We start from the raw sequence: 22,181 nt of genomic DNA on the forward strand, positions 1-22,181 counted from the left end.
AATTTTGGTCTGTTTGCTTTGGTTGGGGTTGTTGTACACACCGGTGTGCTGCCAGCAATGGAAGTAGTGCTGCAGATTGTCTCAGACCTGTCTCCATCCTACCATTGGTACATCTTGAAATGGAATATTTTTAATTAGTTAATAACTCCAGAGAGCATCTGGATTGGTGTATTGGACAGAATTTGAAAATAACTATCACTGATGATGTGATTTGGGGAGCACTTCAGCATCAAGATGAAAGTTATTATATAATTGTAATAATAATAATTCAGTCCACCAGCTAGCACTATAAGAACGGCATATATCCCTTTTATTGGAAGCATTCTTCATCTGCTGCAACCTTAATGTGAATTCTCTCACATAAACGAAGTTAAGCTGGAGTTATAGATGGAAATACTTGCTGGTACTGCCAGGAGAAACACATTACAGGGACACTGCAGGTACTCCCCACAAGAGGTAATTCTCTGCAAAATGAAAACACCTCTAAACTTGTAAAGATTTTTTGAGTGTCATAGTTCTATGTACTTCTGCCATGTTATAATGCAACTGAATCTAGATTAAAAACTAACTGTTTAAGAAACAGATTTTCCAACCCCTTTTTTCCAAAAAGGCTGCTGTTTTCCTTTGGTCAAAGGTAGGAAGGATTTGGGTCCCATTATGATTTCAGGATTTCATCGATCCTGCAAAATATTTAGTGAAAGTGTACAATGTCAGTGATTTTTAAGTACTTGGGAGCTACCTGAAATATTTTTTTTTTTCCCTCCTGTGAACACCACAGTAGAACAAACTCTATTTTGTCTCATAGTTCCTGTGGTAAGGAGGCTTCAATTTAATGATCCACTATTACGCTACTTTCTCAGTCACCCCCAATACCACTTAAATTACTTTTACTTGGAAATTTTACATTTCCTTGTATATGTAAAATGGAGTATGACCTTCCTGGTGCAATTTAATCTTTGTTTTAATTTGGTGAATGACTTCAGTATATTAACTGCTGGCAGTAACCATTGCACATGTCATGGACTTTGAGGTTTCCATAGGGGCAATGTGATTCCCCATGATTGCTTGCAGAGATACTGGTAAACCAGTGCCCTGCTCACATCTGACATTTGTTCCTAAGCTTGCTTTTGTCTGGGATTGCTGTAGCTATAGTGGAGTACTGGATATAATCTGGCTTTAGTTGAGTATTCAGGGCAGGTGCCACATCTTAACTTCAAAGCCTGCTTATGTCGTCCGCAGCAAAGAGTCTGCTCCATCTTGCACAAAAATAGTGTAGGTCAGTACATATTAACAACAAATCAAAATATTCCCAGGCAACATGCTAGACTGATGCTTATGTACTGAGGGGTACATTTGTATCAAAACCAAACTCTTAATTTATTGCAAGCAGGTTGTACAGGTGGAGCATCGGAAAATCTGCATTTGCAGGATGGAGAATTCAGAGAGACATAAACCTGGCTGGTTGGTGTGCAGGATATTATGAGTTTGGGAGGTGTTGGTACTCACCTTATCTTAATGAAACTTCCCAAGCTAATCTCTATTTTAATGCATTGTTTTATCCAGCTTCAAACAGCAAACGTTTTAGCAGAATAATGCTATCAGGTTTTTTCCAGCAGGAAAGATTACAGCATAGAACATAAACATAAAATTATGAATCTTCATTTAGAAAGTCGTGCTTATTTTGAAAGAGCTGAAATGGTGTAATGAATGTTTTATATCATTTCGGTGAAAGCGTGATGCCATTAATAATTAGAAAACTAAAAATTCTGACTCTTCTAAAGCATCTTCTAGCCGGACCTGACCAAGCAAATGTCTCTGCCTGCATTCCTAGCACGTCCGGGATGAAACAGCACAAACGTACAAACTGAATATCATTTTATTTAGCATATTTTTCACTTAATGTGATTTCACTTGACATGAGCTGAACTTACCTAGGGGTGTCTAATGGCTGCTCCTGTTCTCTTTTACAAGACCCTACGGTGAGAAGTGAAATGTGAAACAAAAATAGCTGGTTAACTATCCACATTAGTTACCCAGAGGTATATGCATCTGTTCAATGACCTGAATTATATGTGGTTAGTTTCGCACATTTCTTTGAAGTGCAGTAAAGCAAAAGGAAAGGAGAGATCCAAGATCATCTGATGTCTTCTCCACCCTTTTCTTCTCCCTAAAGCGAACTCACTGACTGTTGAATTGTTTGGAGTCAATTTATCAGTCATCTGTGGAAATACCAAATAATTAAAAATTGCTTTTTCTTTCTCAGTAAGGCTTCTTTGACCATTATCACAAGACAGAAATGAAACTGGCTGTTAACCTGGATTGACATTTATTGTTCACATTCTTTATACAGTTTTGACATATTCTCTTTAATGCTTCTGGGAACAAAACACCATTGAATTCCTGTCTGTCGCTCAGCTTGCTTAGTTTGTAAGTTCAAACAGTGCCAAGCTGACGCTGGGTGTGTGAGCGAGGGAGCACGTACATGCCATGGTCCGGCACTGCCTGTCCCAGCTGTTGGGAGAGATGTCCTTGTCATCACGCACACAACCAGGACACATTTCCCCGGGATCATTTGCTGTGTTTGGTTGCAATGTACATCACTCTGAGCCTGGTAATTTAGCTGTACACTTCCTCTGTAATGTTCATAGAGCCTGTGGATGGGATAGAAATGCTTATGTATTAAGATAAAAAAGGTTATTTACTGAGCTTTGGGTTTGTGCGTGTACCTGGTATGTGGTGTTGGCTGTTTGATGTTCCCTGTGGTGTTTTTAGCAGCCTATTAGTGCCTATTCTGAGAATATTGCCATTGCAGCCTGTTAGTGCCATCACAGGGAGCGGGACTGAATGCCTTCCTGGCAGCCAGCAGGTTATTGTACTCCCCTTACACAGGCCAGTCTTGATCAGGCTTTGTGGGACACAGTGTGACGCAGCTCCAGCATCTCCGCCCTGGTCTCTATTTCTGCAAAGGGAAAAGACTTTTGGGATCTTCTGTTACCACTGGATGCCAAACTTCCTTTTAAAAGCCTCATTCTGTATGTGCAAGATACCTTAACATATTACACTCACATCCATATCCCACTTTTCAAATGACACTTACTGTCTTTGGCATGGTTGCCACAGTGCAGCAATGGTGTCCTGCTTCTCAGCCTTCTCTGTGGCATGATGGCTCTGGCTAATATTCCTTGGGGTTCCCTGCTTCAAACTGTCTTGAATTTTCTTATGTATGGACTTTATAAATTTGAAAGGCAAGACTTCACTTGGCACAACGTTCAAACAGATTTCATGGGGTAATAGATGGTTTTCATTACTGAAAAGTGAGCTTTTTCTTCTCGAGCATTACTGTAATGGCATCCTGAGAACAAAAGGCTGCAGTTCCTGATTCCTCTGTGTGTAGCCTTCCTTGGCTGCATCAGATGCTCTTCCTCTGAGCACTCTGGCTCCGCAGCCTGGTTTCAGGACTGACCCCCATCCTTCTCCCCCTCCCAGATGGATGCTGTTAGGAAATTCTCCCAGTTTTCTGTTTCCCTATCGCTAAACCCCACCTTCTACTGACAGGTTCCTTGCCAAAGCCTTGTGTTTTGGGGAGCAGCACAGTAGTTTCCTATTCCTGCTTCCTGGCCTCTGCTCAGCTCCATCCGTTCACCAGATGGGTTCACATCACTGTTCTTTGTCACCTTCCTTTTTATTTTGGCACACCAATGCCATCAGTCTTTTCTGATAGTTTCCTGGCGCTCTCACCTTCTGCCTAGCTGAAGTTTCTTGTCATCCCTTTTACAGGGCTCAGCACAGTGTCCTGCTGCCCATCTGTCGGTGTGCCAGGATGACCCTGCTCAGTGCTCTCACAACATCCCTCCTCTCCTGCCATTGATCCTTTCTCTGCGCCACCCTTCGAGTGCTTTGCCCAGGTTTTGTGTCTCTCCTGTTCTTTCAAGTTTTTATCTGGAAACTGTCTCCCCCTATTTACAGAAGAAATACTCTGACCAAAGATATAAAGCAGTATCTACCTTGTGTTTTGCTGAAGTTGCCACTAGAAATGTGAAGTGTTCCCTTCCTGAGCTCTCAGCTATCTATTTTTGAGTGTGACATCCTTAGGACAAACATGAGGTCTGCTCTGTGGAGTTCTGCCCAGTTTTATTACTATAACAAAGAAGAACCAGCAGACTAATGTAGTTTTATTTTTAGCTCTCGCTATGCTGCCTCTTATAGGCTGAACAATACCGTGTTCTTTTTTCTTTTTATTCTCTTTAAGTACACAAATGTGTACGTCCATGCGTACCTATGTGCAGCTGCAGTGGTTATCTGTTTTGGTGTTTGCGAGAAGAAAGGCTGGAGCAGAGCATGGACATCTGATCTCAGTTTCAGGAGACCGATGCGTGACTGCTTGCTCTGAATAATTGGATGCAAAACACTAGCTCTGTTCTCTGCTCTCCTCGGGATGTTAAAGAGGAGTAACACCCCTTATTGCTCAGACCTCAACGCCTGCCTGTTTGTTCCCTGTTCGGTGGCATTAAGTGACCATTGCATTTACTTTGTTTGGTTTTCATAGCTGTATTTGCTATAGACTGGACAGTAAGTGGCTTTCCAACACTTCAATATTGTCACTGCCTTATTTACATGAAAATCTAGATGATCTCAAAGTTTTAAGCCTCATCTATTCTATCTGATTTCTCAGCATTATTATTCACTGGCTTTCACGTCATGAAAAATATATTTCCATCAAAATGGAAGGGAAGACCTCTAGCTTTTGAGATCTGGCAAAGCTAGCTAGTGTGAGAATTTGCTTCGGGCCTGAGAGGTGCAGTAATGAATCTTTTAATAGCTCCTGTTCTGCTACCTTGTCCTTACAGAGAGTAAAAGATTTTTTTGAAAATATCCCCGTTTATCATAATGGCTTGTGAGTGGAGAAAGAGAGGATGAAATTAGGCTCTTATGTGTTACTGTTTTTTTGGAAGAAACATTTCTGAAAAAAAAGGTGCTGGAAAAACAAACAAAACCAACATACGTGGTAAATTCCGACTTCGTGAAAATCTAAAGTAGGAAGACCCGATATGTCCTTACATTGATAAAAAGGTAAATGATGGCCCACAAAGATCATCAAAAACTTTTAACAGGTATAGACCAGCAAACCCCTGCCTCATCTTGGTGTGTCTGTGGAAAAAACTGGTTTCTAGTGGCAGAGCAGATTGTCCCGTGTTGCTTCAGTTTATCCGTGTAGGTCTTTGTGGTGGCTGTGTTGTGTTTGTTCAGTAGGTGGACTTTTCTGCGTTGTCTGCCTTCCTACTTTGAACTGGGACAATTTCAGTAAGTTAATAATACATATTTGTAGTGAAGAAACACTCCTTAAATGTATTGGTTAGTGTAATTGCTGTCTAATCAAAGAATTATTTTTATTTTTAGTAACAACAGAGAAATAAAGAAAAGGAAAACAATGACGACTAATGCAAGAGAAATGGCGTGCTCGCCTTTCTCCTGCTCCTCAGAGTCCTGCAGGTTCAGTCAGGGGTGCTGCACTATGGAGGCTTGTTAGCATCCCAAGCTCTATGCACATGGTCACAATGGTGATGATTTATCCTCTGTTCTCCAGGGTCTAGCTGGAGCTATTTTAATCCATTTCCTAGTGTTCTTTTGCACCTTGGTCTTCCTTAGTTGGTCTGTGACTGCGTGGAGCGCTGCTGCCTGGAGTCCCAGCGCCGAGGTGACCTGAAGGATGAGTCCTTCAGTCACGCTGGGGGAGTGCCTGCAGTGCTCGGGCATGGTGGGGTAGACGTGCTCTCTGCAACTCCTCACCCAAGCAAGCGGTGACTCCGGCAGTCGGGCAGGTCATGGCTCAGAAAGACTCCTGCCAGGTCTCCTGCGCAGCCTTGGGCTTCGGGTCAGGCAAAGCACTTGGCAGAGGATGTTCTGGCACAGACAGCAGAGGACAGCAACTAGTTAAAAATTTGCTAAGCAACAGAAATTCTCATTTCATTCTTTTCGAAAAGGAACATTTTCCTTCTTGCTTTTGATTTTATTTTTTTTTCCCAGATGGCCAAGTCTCAGTCTCTCATGAACTGCTTCAAAAATCAGAGAGCTGTAAGAGAGGGCAGGAGCCTGTGGGCAGCTCTCATGGTGCATGGGCAGCATCTGCAAGCGGGCTGCCATATCAGTGCCTGGGCAATAGATGCAAAATTCATGTCTCTTCCTTGCCTCTGGCTGCCACCCCTCTGAAGGGAATCCATGCCCAGAGTATTGCAGCAGCAACTGCGATGTTTGTGCTGCTGGGGTGACCCAGCTTGTTGCCATGGCTGGAGGCAGGTTTGTGCCAGAGCATTGAGCAGTAATTGGGCTGGTGTTGGTGGGTCCCAATTACAAACATCTGACCAAGCTACAGTTGAGTGGACACTGCTGAAAGCAGGAGCCCTGGCATTTCTGTGTCGGTGCTCATGTGGTATTGTCCCAGCTCCCAGTCTGCTGCTTTCACGGTCTCAGTTGCTTGTCGGAAGGACTCTGTTTACATATCGGTCTCACAAAAGACAGTAGCTGCTCAGGCAAACAGAAAGTCACTTTGGCCTTAAAGTGAAGCACTTCTTGTTGGGTAAATATAAACTGTTTCCCTGAAACAAGTGTTAGTTACTAGAATATGAAAAATGAAATTCCTTAGTCTGAAGCACATAGAAAGAAACTTTGGCCAATGCTGCCTAGGTCTCATTCCTAAAATACCCAGGAGGGAAAAGGAATCAGTCACTTCCAGCTTTATTTAGGCTTTTTAAAGCAGAAGTTACCTGGAACCACTCAAAGCTGATAGATACAGAGTAAAGGACAACGGCTTGCTATAAGCAGGCAGTTTTCAGGGTTTATTTGTGTTCCTGTTATGCAAATGCTCATTGCTGTACTTTGAGAGAAAAAAGAAATACATCAGAATTAATTTCACCAACGCCCTAAGTTTTAAAATCTGGGTATGTCTGAGGCATTCCCTTGCTGGTCATACAGATGGACGTTGCCAGCTTTGCCTTGTAGGAGAGGATGGCTGATAAACCAGAGATTGCATCCCTAGATACTGTGCTTAGGGAGGGTGTTTTCTCCTGGCAACAATCCACATTTCTGCATGATCAAAAAACCAACCTCCCCCTCTACTTTGTAGTATATACCAAAAAAATACCAGAAATGCATAGTTCAGGATAGATATAACACAAGTGTGGTCCAGCTCCATTTTGTACCAGTTGTTGTCTTTAGTGGGAAGAGGACCTGATCCTGTATCAGGAAGCAGAGCCGTACCAACTCCTGTGACCTTGCTCCCAGGAGATTTCCATCCTGTACCCATATCAGCTGTAGCTGGTGATATGACTCTTTATTTGAGGATGCTGTATTTGTATTTATTAAAAATAATGAACTACTTATTCTGTCCAAACCTTCTGACTACATCCAACAAATAAGCACCTACATCACTGCCAAGCATTTGTCTACTTTGCCCTGGGACAGTGACCCAAGTCACCTGTTGGGTGAACTGTTGGATGGGTTCAGTCATGGCATAGGCATCATGAAGCAGTACATACCATCAGCTGTGCAAGCAAATGCTTGAGAACTGCGTGTAAATTGTGCCATGAGAGATCCCCACAGTGTGCACTGGGACGTGAGCAGCGACTGGGCTCTGGAGCACTGCAAATCAGTACTGGGGGCTGTGGTCAGGGTCGGTGCAATCCTGTATCTCCTTTCACTGAGGTTCTTCTGATCCTCTGATAGCAGCTCTTCCCCAGGATGCTGGCTTAGAGCTGTGCATTTCACCATCACAGTGAGAGCTCAGTCTTCATCTTACCTCTAAAGGAAATATTCTGAAAAATATTCAGCTCTTCAGATAGGTGACCATCAGCACTTGTTATGTCTCAAGTATTATCTCTTAGGTTGATAAAGTTGGATGGTCATCATTGGGGAAAAAGAATTCCTGTCTGCTGTGCCAAATACCCTAATTCATTAGTGTTTATGATGCTTCTGTTCCACTTCGGTCTTGATTTTCGGCTGTGAGAGAAAGCGGCTGCTTTTAAACTGGTGATCAGGGATTCTGTGCTCATCTGCCCAGGCACAGACATGGTCCCTCCTCTTGTCCCCATTCTTGTATATTTGAGTCATACAAGCAAAAATGCATGTAAACGTTTATCCCCCTGATTTCATAGGGATCTGTCAATATTGGTTTCCAGCCAAGACAAATCTTTTTTTTCTTTCAAGTTTCAAAGAAAACCAAATATTCACATTTGCCCTCCACCTTCATATACCATGCTGTTTCAAGTAAACAACAGTGCAGCATCAGGGGTGCAATTTTATCTTCCTAAATTACGTTTTTCTAGGGTATCTGACCATATGCGCAGCCTAATCTGTCACTCCCAGGCCAACCTCTTTCTGCGTGGCTGGAGTCCAGCTGATGTCAGGAGGAATCCCGAAGCCAGCTACTTTCTTTCTTGGTGCTTTTTTGCTGAAAGGAGGTTGTAGCCAGACGGGTGTTAATCTCTTTTCCCAAGTAACAAGCAATAGGACAAGAGAAATGGCCTCAAGTTGGGCCAGGGGAGGTTTAGGTTGGATATTAGGAAAATATTCTTCACCAGAAGTGTTGCCAAGCACTGGAACAGGCTGCTCAGGGAAGTGGTTGAGTCACCATCCCTGGAGGTATTTAAAAGACACGTAGATGTGGTGCTTAGGGACATGGTTTAGTGGCGGATGTGGCAGTGTTGGGTTACTGGTTGGACTTAAAGGTCTTTTCCAATGTAAATGATTCTGTGACTCTCTGATAATCGGTGTAGTTCTTTGCAACTGTTTACTTTGGAGCTCTTGGGTGTTTAACACCTTTTTTTCCCAGTGCATGAGTCAACTGACGTGTGATTTTTGTGAGTGGACGATGTGACAGGAGTTGCAGTTCATTGATTTCTGCTAGTGATGACTTTGCCTAGATTGAGGCGGTTTCCAGTTTAATATCTTGGAGACATCATGCCTGGGAGCAGAGGACAGGGGAGCACAGCATTCCAGAGGCAGCTGTTGCTTTTGGTGGTGGGATGGTTTTCGCTGTCTTGATGCCAGTAGAGGAGTCCAGAGATGGCCCTGAGGTCTCCTGCTGCAGGGAGGCAGGACCACCACAGCCCTCACCCAGTGGTGAAGAATCTGATCTAGGGGCGGCTGCTCAGTTCCAGGAGCACAGCTCCTGCCTCGAGACCCAGGGAGGCTCTGTCATAGCACTCGTGTCCAGTAAGGGTAGTGATGTATCACTGAGGTGGCGAAGGGGGTGCAAACCAAGCCTGCCGAACTGGAGCTCCACCATCTCTCTTTGCTCCCTGTTTGCGTGACAAACTACTTATTCTGTAACATCCTCACCTGCTGGTTTCTCATCTTGGCAATTGTGGTGTGAAGCAGCCACTGTTATGTGAGAGGAAGGTATCTCCCATGGCCTTTGGTCACTCTCCAGCCTTTGTTGTGTGCGCAAATACCAAGAGCAGTGATTTTCCACATGTGCGCTGCAGCCTATCTAATATTTTAATGTGTAAACACAAATAAAATATTCATAAAATAAATATAAATATTTAAATAAAAAGAGCTTAAGAATCTCTTACATCTTTTCAGTGCTTTCTGGAGATCACCATAATCCGAGGGACCCTCATCTGGATCCAGGCGGCTGGAAAAGCCTGTTAGCCCAGGGGCTGCGGGACTACAGCTGTGGCCAGGTTGAGGGAGGAATTTGGGGGTGCAGGGAGTGTCACCCAAGCCAGGACAGGCTTCCCCTGTGGTGACAGTGGCAGCACTGTGTGCTCCAAGTCCCAAGCACTTGGCACCTGCCTTGCAAACTAATAGGTTTCAGTTCAGGACTTTGGCATCTAATCAGGACCTTATCTCAGAAATTCCTAAAAAAAAGTTCAGTTGCTGTATTTTAAGTTGTAAAACAAGAAGGGAAAAAAAAAAGGGCATTTTGCTAGTTGTAAAAAGCATTATACAACTAATTGAAAGCTCTTTGCTGGTATACAGTAGGGATGCAAATACACCTGTGCATGCAAAGAAAGCATTGCTGGCAGCATGTGAGCAGACAGTAACACAGGGCCTTCCCTCCAGGGACACCGATTCGGAGCAACTTCTGATCCTGGGGGCTCTGGGATCTGCGTTTGATGAAATCTTTACTGCAAAGTTAGAGGAAAGCTGGGGAAACCTGTTAGACAAGGTGCTTTGGTCTCTGGTGTAGGAATGAATTTCTTCAGACAAATACAGTATTTGCACAGATGCTGCCTTAATCTCAGTCACCGTGTGCAAATAGCAAATTAATTCTAGTTCTGACAGCTGCCTCTATATTTAACTCCTCCTGTACCTGAGTACTTGCTATTTCACCTTCTGAGAAGATATAAGATGCATAGCTAATTTTTTTGAAATATGAAAGAATCGAACAAAATGCAGGGAATTGTCTACCGCCTCAGAGCCACTGGATGTTTGCAGAATTTTGTTTCAACAGTTTGTTGTTTAATATCCTTAAAAAGGAGGTGCACTTCCATACTTTGCAGAAAAATAACTTATGAACTTATTATATGCTGTCTTGCACATGCTTCTGGTGCATGAAAAAGGATGCGCAGGAAAAGGATTGTGGTGAAATTTTCTGTTTTCCCCTGTTGCACTTACTTATTTTCCCCTGACTTTTCTGCTTGGGAAGACTGTTAGAGATTGCTGCTTCCTACCTTTCTGTCAGACTCTTAATTAGCAGGAGCATGCAGTCCGCGCAGCTGGGGCTTTGTGCCTTGCTCGCTATCGTTTCCCACTCAGAAGATTTCCATTCATTCCGAATTGGTACCCAGCCCAAAGCCCTGGCTTCCCCCCGAGACCCTCAGCCTTGTCTACAGGACTCCAGTTTAGTATTCCCTGGAAGAGATGCACTGATGCTCCCTCGCTAGACCTACAGGCTGCTGGTTGGAGCCATAAGGGAACGGGAGGAAGAATTAGCCTGTGTGTTTATGTGGCTGTGCTCCAGTAAATATTTTGATGCATCTGCTGCCAGCTCTGGTCTGAGGGAATCTACCTAGCATTTAAATTTTGATGGGGAGCTGTTTTGAATAATAACAGTGCAGCCGGCTGTGAGTCAGTGCATGTGTGTTGACTTAAAAAAAAAAAAAACCACCCTCAAAGCTTAACGCTTGCCGAACGCTGAGCTGCAGTGCTTTGCTTTTTCCCTCCTCCTTTCTTCTTTTCTTTCTTCTCTTGACTTCCTCTGTTTTGTTTTGTTCTTGGGGGCATTTCACATAGATTTTGTTCACTGGGGGTGGGGGGGTGGGGTGAGAAGAATAAAAAAAAAATAAATCACACCCAGCCAAAATAAATCCTCCCCAAAAACTCACAAGTAGCTTTTGCAATGGGTGCTGTAATGGGTACGTTTTCTTCTCTACAAACAAAACAAAGACGACCATCAAAAGGTAAGACCTCCTGTTTTGCTTTTCCTGTCCCTTCTGTGTATTTGCTAGGAGAGAAATTTATATTAGGAAGGGAGGAGAAAATGAACATGTGCCACTCGCAAGTAACCCAGAAATGTTTATGTGAGGTGTAATTTGCAGAGGAGAGTGGGATGCAAGGTGGTGGAGGAAACGTGTGGGCATGAGGAAATTGCTGTGGAGGGGCTTGGGGGGTGAAAAGCATCTGAAATACTGTAATCCTTCGTACAGGCGTGTACGAGGGGGAGAAACTCAGTGGCTCCATATGCAGAGCACTTGCAGAAGAGACCTGTTTATTCCCAAATCTCATGCTTTGTAAACCCTTTGAGGAGGGAATAAAATGTAGATATACAGCAAATTCTTCCCAATACCTTCTGCTTTCTTTCTCAGAAAGTATTGTTAGAGGCAGTGTTGCATATTCAGTAATCCAACACTAAGTGTGCAGTACTAATGATGTGTGTTTTATAAAGATTATCAAGAGGGGAAAAAAAATTAGGATGTTTTCATAAAGAAGAGGAGGAGAAGCTCATGAAAAATGAGAAAGCAAGCAGCAATCCTAGGGATTTTAATCCTTAAATCCATAAATATTGGCTGTGAAATGCTGATGTTTCAGGAGGTCTGGTTTGTATAGTGTTTGCTTGAGCTTTGCTCGATTTCCTTCAGAGTTAATTCAAAAATTCCAGGGTGCTGCTGTGCAGAAAGTTGAAAGCACTGTCAAGGGCACATCCATACAGTACAGAATAAGTATTGTTTAGAAAACAAAAGGAGAGACTCTGTAACTTGGGCAAGTCTTTCTGCTATTTGGAAACATTCCCTGCCAGAGCCTCTGCATTTAACAGTCTCTCAGTATTTCTAGGGTAGGTCTCTATTTCCACCGGATCTGTTGCTCAGTTCATATATATACTTTTGAATTGCAAGTTGGTATGGATTTTCTAGCAATTTAAATTAAAAATTGTTTTAGGAAATATCAAACATCAAGTAATCACTCTAAAGAGAAACAGGGAAGGGCTGTGCAGGGGATTTGGTTGTGGCAAGTTTGTGACTGAGTGTAAAATTCTGTGTTCCTGGCGCAAGACAGGTAGGGTAGGGTAATATTTTACATTAGAACGTGCGTACATGGTTTACAGTTCACCTTTCTGTGCTACTATAATGCAACCATAATTGTACAATTGTCTGGAATCTGTATGATATCATTTAAAATGCAAGCAGAACTGTATAATTGTCGAAGGATTGAGTTGCACTTGAAGCTGTGAAACTTGTATTTAGGTACTGCAAAGTACACAAGAGCTGAACACGATGTGCTGGGCATGGTGGCTGCTGTGACACCAAGGGGTGTCTTATCCACCTGCCAGAAACCTGGGAGCTGGATCTGATTTCCACTAAATGTAGATAATGTTTGGCTGAATATATCTGTTCTCTACTACTTTGTTGTCTTGTGATTGGCTCACCTCTCTAATCGATGGAAGAAATTGCTTTTTGTTGGAGTTCACGAGCAGTAAAAATCTAGCATCTGGTCACACATTCGAACATTTACAGTGGGATTCAATCTTGCTGATGCCTGCTGGCAGTGGTTGTTCAGCTATATTTATCAAAACTTGTGTTCCCAGAGTTATCTCCTCTTGGCTCTGATGCATTATCCATGTGGTTTTGCTGATTAGTAGGACACCCAGTTGGAGAGAGCAAGTTAGAAGAAATTCCTTTGATTTTCTTGGCTATTTTCAAAGCCAGTTCAGAATTTCACACCTTTTGGTCACTATTTACCAAGCAGGAAAGAGCATTACAGACAATGCTGCTGTGTTTGGCTGACTTCAGCCTGTTGCATATGCTCCTTTAGACTGATACCCAGAGGATCCCTCGGATCTCCAAATAGTTAATAGAAGTCAATCACCACTACATGATGATTCCTTAGTGTTGTGCGCCTTGTTCCCTCAGCATCTCCTCCAGCCACTGACCGTCCTGGTGGTCTTTGCTGGACCATGCTCTAGTGTATCCATGTCTGTACTGAGGAGCCTCAAACTGGCCATGGCCCTCTGGATGTGCTCACACAAGTGCTAAGCAGGAGGGAGGATCACTCATCCCAGTGCTGGCTGCATGGTTGCTGATGTAGCCCCCTGGGGAGGTTGCCTTCTCTGCCAGAGGGCACCTTGCTGACGATGCCTGGGTGTAACTGCTCAGTTTGATATCGCTGTGTCTGTCTTTTATTGAGTAAAGTGTTTATCTACTTTATTATTAGATTATGATCTACTATTGGTTATTATTTATTATATTTATCTGCTTGTTTATTTGAATATATCGGGATTTATGTAGGAGTTAAATACTGCTGCTAAAACAAGGGCTTGAGGAAATCATTCTAACAGGGCTAGATCTACACCTCTGCAAATACACTGTCATCTCGGTAAATGTGTGCTCTTCCAAGTAGTTTGAAGATAATTTGTATAGCCTTTTCTAGCTAAGCAGCTGACACGTGTATCTGTGTATCTTTGGTGTAATAAACTAAACGCAAAACCCATGCATCTATATTGTTTTAAGAACAGGTAAAATAAACAGGTCATTTCTAAAGTGAGGAGTTTCCAGAGATGGATTAATATCAGTCAGCACATGGTGGATCCTGGCAGCGTGGGCTCAGGTGGCTTATGCTGAACCCTTCTGGCTTCAGTGTGGACACAGCTCTGCTTGCGCTGCTCCCCCTCACACCCTGCTCGTGGCTGGATCTGGGGTGCTGGCAGTGGGACTGGTGGCTGGTTCGGTTATTCCAGCTGCAAGCAGCAATGCTGGAGGATGTATTGTGGCACTGTTCAAGAGTACAAGATCTAATTCCTTGTTTTAATGAAAATGGGGAGCCTGAATCAATAAAGGCAGGAGGAGCACAGAAATTGCCTTAAAGTTGAGAGCAGTGGTCCATCAAATGCAAGACTTCTTCTCTGGGAGTGGACAGTATTGTGAGTTTCTAGAAGAGGAGAATATTTATTTAACTTGAATGTGAAAACTTAATCCAATATAATTGGGCATTTTGTCTCAGCAGGTTATGAGCCATGTGCCCTGTCCTGTGGGATAAAGATTTCTACTTCTTAGACTTGCAATCCTGTCAGTAAAGCTGCAGAAGTGTTGCCTGTTTGCTGGAGTGTCCCTGGATAGTCTATGAGATTTGCGCTGTTTGCTTCAGTAGTGGCTCGGGGCAGTTCCATAGATTATTTGTACATTTCATTAGAAATTACTTCCTCTGATCTCCTCAATTGATGGTATTTTAACTTCATTTACTGTTGAGATTCTTCTTGTCTGCCTTTTCCAGCATTCTGAGTTGGCCTAGTAAAAGATAATACCTCTTTCTACCATGTTTGCTTCACTTGTAACTTAGACCAACAAAGCTGCACAGCATTCCTGGGGTCCTGGCGGAGCCTGGCTGGGGGTCCTGGGAGACAAACTGACCATGAGCCAGCAGCATGTCCCCACAGCAAAGGCGGCCAGCAGCCTCCTGGACTGCACTTCGGCAGAGCATCTCCACAGATTGTGGGAGGTGATAGTTCTCCTCTGCTCAGCACTGGTGAGACATCCACAGTGCCATGTTCAGTGCTGGGCTCCCCAGGACAGGAGAGATGGAAAATGGCTGGACTGAGTCCACTGAGGGACCACGAGGATTATTAAGCAATTGGAGCATCTGACGTACGGGGAGAGGCTGAGAGAGCTGGAACTGTCCAGCCTGCAGCAGAGAAAGCTCAGGGGGATCTTAGCGAGTGTATAGATACCTGATGGGATGGAGTAGAGGTGATGGAGCCAGGGTCTTCTCAGTGGTGCCCAGTGACAGGACAAGGGGCAATGGGCACAAATTGAAATACAAGAAATTCCACTTAAATATAAGAAAAAAATTTTACGGTGAGGGTGACTGAACAGGCTGCCCGGTATCTCCATCCTTGGAGATACTCAGAACCCAACTGGACGCAGTCCTGAGCAACTTCCTGTAGTTAACCCTGCCTTGAGGAGGGGATTGGACGAGACAGTCTTCTGAGATCCCTTCCAACCTCATCCACCCTCTGGCTCTGGGAGTACTGTCACTTTAAAAACCCTGAAGATGTAAGGACTTGAGGATACTGGGAACAGAAGAAACATTGAGAACTCAGTACAGACTGAACACCAACAAAGCTGAGAGGAGTGCTCTGTCCTCTCTTAGTATGTTAGCAGTTAGCACTTAGATACAAGATTAGGATGGACTTGAGAATTTCAAGTTGCTTGTATATCCTTTAGCAAACATAAGCAATAAAGCAATAAATGAGTTAGGGGAAAAAAACACAAACCACAACAACACTAAAAGGCAGAGGGCCAGCACAGCAGTTAATGCATACACAAATGCATCTCTGGTTTCAACTAGCTGCAGAAGTAGAGATTTTTCTGTGTTTTTACAGTCTGCAGCCAATCATGACCAAATTTGTGGCTAGAATCAGCCATTTCCATATTCGTCATGGAAACGTTCAGATTAGCAGATTGCTAAAGCAGGGGGAATTTCTTGTTTTGACTGCTTTCCATACCTCTGCGGTAGCGCGCAGTGGGGATAGTTACATTGCTATTTGCGGGCAAATTCACTTACAGCAGAAGAGGAAAATCAAGGAATAAGGGATTAGCTATGTTTGCTCTTTCTTTTCTCTACCCTCCCTCCCCCCAGTGAAAGTGAAATATAATTCAAATATTTCTCAGTACCTGAATCTTGTTGGCCTTAGAGCTACAGGCCCCAGCTCATACCCTGACTGCACCAGCAGAAAGCAGCACCGCTTTCCGTTGGGAATCCGAGTCTGTGGAATGTGAGTAACTGTATTTCCATCCAAGACCACCCAAACCTAAACTATCAAGAGGAGCCTGGCACAGTTGTTTAGTTTTGCAAGAGCTAACAGCAGGAATTCACTTTGCTTAAAATGTCAGTTGTGCCATTTTTATAGCGACCAATTTCTAGACTTTGTTTTGAAGGAATGTTTGCTTTGAAATGGCTTATTGTCGAAAAGATTTTGTGTCTTACCAGATGTGTTTTATTTACCAGTAAACCACTCAACATTGCTTGACTCGTCAGTCTTCATAAGAATATCTGACTGACCTGAGCCCCTACGATTGCTGGCCACGGCCATGCCCTTTCAGTTCCCTGTGCTAGAACAATCTGCTGCTCTGCTCAAAAAGAGGAAAAGTGTTTCAAGGAATTGGTCCCGTTCAGCCCTAGACCTCCAGCTGCAGAATGGTGATGATAGATTTGGGCAGGGGACCTGCACTCGTATTGGCTTTGCCCAGTACAAAATAACTTTTCGTAAGCTGTTTATGGCAGCTTTATTCTCAATAGGCCTTTGAAATTCATCCGGGAGGAGCAACAGACTTGCCTTTATCCCCCAAAAATCTATTCAGATTTGGCAGAAAGATAAGCTTTGAAAGTTGCCCTTCTCTTGCTCCTGCTCCTCAAAGAAACTTGACAGCCTGCCACTGTTATGAACAAATGTGTGTGTCCTAAAGACTCTGACCATACAGCCCTGTGTCCGGGGTATTTTGTTAATAAAGAGAAGATCTCAGCTCCCCACCCATATTCCTTCTAGAGCAAGGAGAGCATACTTCCCCGTGGTGGGAGACCTGAGCCTGCAGATGGTTAGTGAATGGAAGAAACGGCTGAAGTGGTTTTTCCTTGCTGTGCCCAAGAGCCGATACATGGCACTGACATCTCATTTTCTCTCCCTAGTCTTTTCTGATCATCATCTGATACACTCTGGCAGGTCAGGTACGCGGTCGGCTGCCTCCACTGAAAACTGAGAGTTTGACAGGCAGTTTTTTCTAGGGAATTGTCTTTGTAACGGGTGTACGGAACAGCACTCAGCAACAACAGTGTTTGATTTAAGCACTCAATCAAAAGCAATTTGGAAAAATTGTGATGACCAACAAGTGTTCGTCAGAATATGCCACTTTGCGTGCAACACTGGTTTCTCTGAAGTGCAGAGGTGCATGGGAAGCTGCTCGACGTTGCAGAAGCCAAACGTCCCAGCCACATGGCTGGGACGCAGCTGCGATGGGTGGCACAGAGGTGCGGGAGCTGTTCGTGCCCTGCTTTCCCATGTCCTCAGCAGCCCTGTGCCAGAGCTTGCGTGGGAATGGGGTTTGCAGAGGTGGGTAGGACTTACAGACTTGTGACTGCTTCCATTCCCCACTCTTCCCTCTTTCAGCCAAAATTTTTTTGGCTCCTGTGCAGTTACTAGCTCTAAATTTCTTCCCTTGCCTCTTGCTTTGTTTCCTGCTTGCTTCCCTATAAACACAACTAACTCCTGGCAGAAAGGTGGAGGGATCTCAAATAGCTGGTCTTAAGAGTGGATAGCACTGATAAAATTAAAATAAGCTATGTGTGTCCCTGATTGCTTCCTACAGGTGCACAGCGCCTGCCTGAAATGCTGTAGTCAGAACCAGCCTGGAGGTTTGAAATAAAGAAAAATGGATGGTGGAAAGTACATTATGTAGTGTGCTATATGTTGTGTTGCATTAGCATACGTGCGTGCTTATTTCCTACCCCTGGGTACGGGTACTATGTGCCGCTCAAAGTGCAGCACATCCACGCAGAGCCATGAAATCCCACCGCAAAAGAGGTGATTAGAGACTTCAGTTTTGTATGCCAGTAGGCCGCAGTGCTTTGAAGTTTCTTTTTGTTCCACAATAATCCAAAAGGGTAAAACAGAAAATATTTTCTAACTTTTAACTTCCAGGTTGGTAATCTTTTAGTCTTTATCATCATCAGTTCTTCTAGTGTGAATTACTGGATCTTTGATGTTTGGAATGAGCACTTGGATTTTTGCAACTGAAAATATTTATAGATGTGAAAATCTTGAAACTTAATACTTAGCAGAGGTTTGGCCAATTTGCAGCTTTTCAGTGGTTAATGTCACCAAATATGTAAACAGGAGTTAATTAGGGTTGTACACATTTTTTGAGGAAAAACTTATCTATAAAAAAGCAGACCAAGATTGACCAAAGCAAGTTATAAACGCATGCTGATTTTGATCAAATGTACAGGAAAAATAAAGATGTTTTATTTCTCCACTTATAAACCTAACTTCTTCTACAATTGCTTATTTTGATCTTTATTTAAGATTTATTAAAAACCCTGAAGATTTACAAAATTTTCAAAAATTAAATGGAATATTTTTCTGAGCTGAAGTATTTCATTAATCAAAATTTATATTAATTGTGGTTATTCATCAACACTTTCAGAACGCTTTATTGGCTCATAATTTTATTGTAGTCATAGATACAAATAGAGAAGCGCAACTGCTAAAGTACTCCCTCTGTTGCAGTGGGGGACAGACCTGGGTATTTATGTTAAGTGCCATGTCATGTTGCTGCTCACACTGTGGCTATTTGCAAGGTAAAAAAACTTCTGCATTTCTCTGAGAGGTGTTTCCCAGTGGGTGCAGGATGCTCTAGGCACCCCATATCCTCCCCTGCAGGAAGGTACCAAAATACATGGCAGGGGTCTTATCCAACTGGGAAATGCGGGTTAGAGCTATATGGTACCACAGCAGCATTTCTGACCAAAATACATCCCAGGTTCTAAGCAAGGTATTAACTTTTTCTCCTCTTATTCATTTTGAGATGCCTCAGGGAAGGGGAATAATTGTTATTGTAAGATGGATTACACTTAATATATCAAAAATTATTGAAACTGTAAACTGTATCCACGTTTTCAAAATAGGTGAGTCAGAAATGAAGGAAGCCATGCCCAGATACCTCCAGTCTGCGTTTGCAGCTCTCGCTGTGGGGTGATGTCTTTGGTCTGGACTGGAAACAATACGAATAGTGGTCGGTTAATTTCTAACTGCATTTCTTAAAAATGGGTATGTAACTCGTGCCGGCACTGCTCGGGATAGGGAAGGTGTGGCAGGGCAAGTCTGAACACTTTAAACAACCCACAGCAGAAATGAGGTGAAGTTCACAGGCAGTAAGTGTGGCTGGTGGGGAAGGACTGCGTGCCAGCAGACAGACGTGGGACAGCAGAGCTGTGGGACGGCAGAGCTACCAGGGAGGCTGAAGTACCTGTGGGGTGGGCTGGGGGCGGCAGCGCAGGCAGGAGGGGAGCTGGCCTGCCCTGGCCGTGGTGCGGGGAAGTTCTGAGGAAGACATGAACTAGGTAACAGAGCTGTCCTTTCCTGGCAGGGCTCTGCTACATCTGTTTGGCTTTCCTCAATCCAAACATTACTTTCTTGACATATTCAACAACCACAGCTCTTCACACACACCAGTGTTTGCTTTTCTCTTGCTCCATGAAAACCCTCCTCTCCCCAAGCTCGTTCTGTGGGTGGCTAGTTGGGAAGTGCCCAGAATTTCCGTAGATGGCCACAGCTACGGCCTCTAAAAGCCAACGGTTAGACACAGCACATTTTATATTGTGGCTGAGAACAGCTAATGGAGAACATGATTGTGAGGATACGTGTTGTGCTGCTGGAGGCAGGTTTCTAGGAAACCCGAGAGATGCGTGCATTGTTCTGCTGAAGGGTCCTTAGCGAAAAGGGAGAGTGTCACCTCGGAAGGGGGGAGCCAAATTATGACATACCAGAGATCAGTAATGAATATCAGGGGCTTTTAGTGCTCTGACAAAATAAATGTTTCTGCTTGTCAAATTTGTGTGCAGGAAAATATGTATGAAACAAGCCACGTTCACAGGATGTAGCCAGTTAGAGCATGGTTTCAGAAGGAGAACTCGCATGTTTTGACAACAAGTCTAACTTTGCCTGTCTGCACCTCGGGGCTGAGCTCCCACATACGTTTTCCCGGGGTGCTGTTGCATCCTTCCAGTGACCAATACTATGCATCAGCCCCATAGATTATTTGAAACCTCAGCCAAGGCCCCTGATTTAGCACATCAAACTGCATGAGCTGAGGCTTGCTCTCTGTAGGGTACACACGCAGCCCTGTGAAGGATAATGCTGTTGGGTCCCCGGCTGCAAAATGTCAGGAGCCAGCACAGCCTCTGCGGGGAAGGACAATTTCCCTTAGGAAAACTGTTTCATCCCATGCAGGTGAACCCCGTGATGCAGCGGGGGGAGCATCAGCACCCCTTTGCAGTCTTAATCCTCACAGTTCAAGGGACTCGCATGTTGCTGTCAGAATTGGGAGCAAGGCACAAAAAGAAAAAATGGGAAGCAGGAAACTTTTGTGTCAGTGCGGAGAGAATCGCTGTCTGCTAATCCTAATAAGCCAGTGTAATTGAATTGGCACACTAGTTTACATGCTTCGCTGGGGGAGTGAGACGTGACCCCAAACTGTGAGACTAGTGCCCCAGGAATTGAAAGCATGTCCTTGTGTGGATCTGAATCCCTGTAACATGGTGTTTGTTTTTATCTCATATTTTAACATGTGAGTTGACAGAAGGTCTAGTTTGCAGTCCTATGCATACAGAATTAGCCAGGCTGCAGACATCTAGACAAAGAGCTGCATTAGGGCATGAGGAAAATCCTGCCTGGGTGGACATTTGTATGTACTGAATGATGGGCAAAAGCAAGCGCGTGCAGTTCTGCAAAGGAAATCTGGTCCCACAAGGACCGTTCCTGTTTGTGTAGGCAGCCACGGGACCTGCACGCAGAGTAGGTTTGGTGCTGGGACAGAAAGCCAACCAGAGACTGTTCTTTCAGGAAAGTGCCTTTCATTTTCAGGGCTTTAAGACATCAAAAGGGCAATTTGGCATCCGCTACTTGGCAGGAGTTGAGGACATTACAGCTGAGCTACTGCCCTATCATTTCTAATCACCTCCACGATGGAGCGCTGGGCTGCACGTGGCTCACCGCAGCCCTCCAGGAAAGTACGCTGTCAAACAAAGGGAATTTTCTGATCAGGCATTTTCTGGGCAAAGCCATCAGCTATAGCACTTTACATGGCTACATTTGCATTTTTTTTAGCTGATGCTGCCTTTATTTTTCCTCTGTCCTGACTACTGATAGAGGTAAAGTACTTGCAGTTCAAAAGTTCACGCAGTGCAGGAGTGCATCAGAGTGCTGTGTGCTTTCCTTGGTCGCGGGCTGTTGCTGCTGTTTAGCAATGCACAAGAGAGAACACAGCAATGTGCCATTTTGAATGTCATCCACAGCCCAATTCAGATCTAGGTGAATGGTGTGTAAGTTAAAATGTGGTGCTATATCTGCTGGAGCAAATGCATTCCCGTGTTCTGTGTACTACTGGTTTGTAAAACCTACAAAGCAAATTAGTTGTTAGACTAACAGTTTGGCCCAAACCCGAAACTTTCCTTTATCTCGTGGAGTTTGTGAGATGTTTTGGAAACTGGATATGCTCTGACTTGGAATTGGTTTTGTCATGTCTCTTTGCATTGTTTGTTTTATAGCAAAACTGTGCCTGGAAATTACTGATAGTGGGGAATTAGCTGGCAAATGTTCTTAACCTCCATCCAGATCAAAACCAGACAGACAATTGTTAGAAGCTGCTGGGGTGTGAAGTTAGCAACTCAACCCCACGATCCCCACACTGACTCTGACATCTCAGGCTCTGATCACTCAGAAAACACAAAGTTTTCGCTTTTCCCCTTCTGCCTCGGCTGCTTCCCCTTCACCCCGCTGTGCTGCTGCTTTCACCTCGCTTTCCGCAGCAGTGCCAGAGCCAAGGCTAATGGCCCTGGCAGAGCCGGGAAGCGCAGCTGCGGCTTTGCTTCTCTGCATTAGTATTGCATCTGGCATTTCTGAGGGTCATGCTTCCACTTGGAGACCAGTGCCCTAAAATGCTCCACGGTGTTTATAGTCAAGCTTTGTATTTTCA

The 22,181-nt window shown here is 44.0% G+C and overlaps 1 protein-coding gene across 2 annotated transcripts in view; it reads left to right on the forward strand.

The window, feature by feature from the left end:
• KCNIP1 (potassium voltage-gated channel interacting protein 1) overlaps positions 1 to 22,181 on the forward strand; it is a 615,599-nt gene that overhangs the window by 326,026 nt on the left and 267,392 nt on the right. The window contains exon 1 of one of the 2 annotated variants that reach the window (XM_054841793.1): positions 11,144 to 11,402. The exons of the other annotated variant lie outside the window; for it this stretch is intronic. Within the exon in view, the coding sequence (XP_054697768.1) occupies positions 11,342 to 11,402 (61 nt within the window). The 5' untranslated portion in view covers positions 11,144 to 11,341. Of the gene's footprint in view, positions 1 to 11,143; positions 11,403 to 22,181 lie in introns of those variants that run through there. 2 annotated transcript variants of the gene reach the window in all.

The sequence above is a fragment of the Grus americana genome, chromosome 14 (assembly GCF_028858705.1).
Source record: "Grus americana isolate bGruAme1 chromosome 14, bGruAme1.mat, whole genome shotgun sequence".
NCBI classification, from domain to species: domain Eukaryota; kingdom Metazoa; phylum Chordata; class Aves; order Gruiformes; family Gruidae; genus Grus; species Grus americana.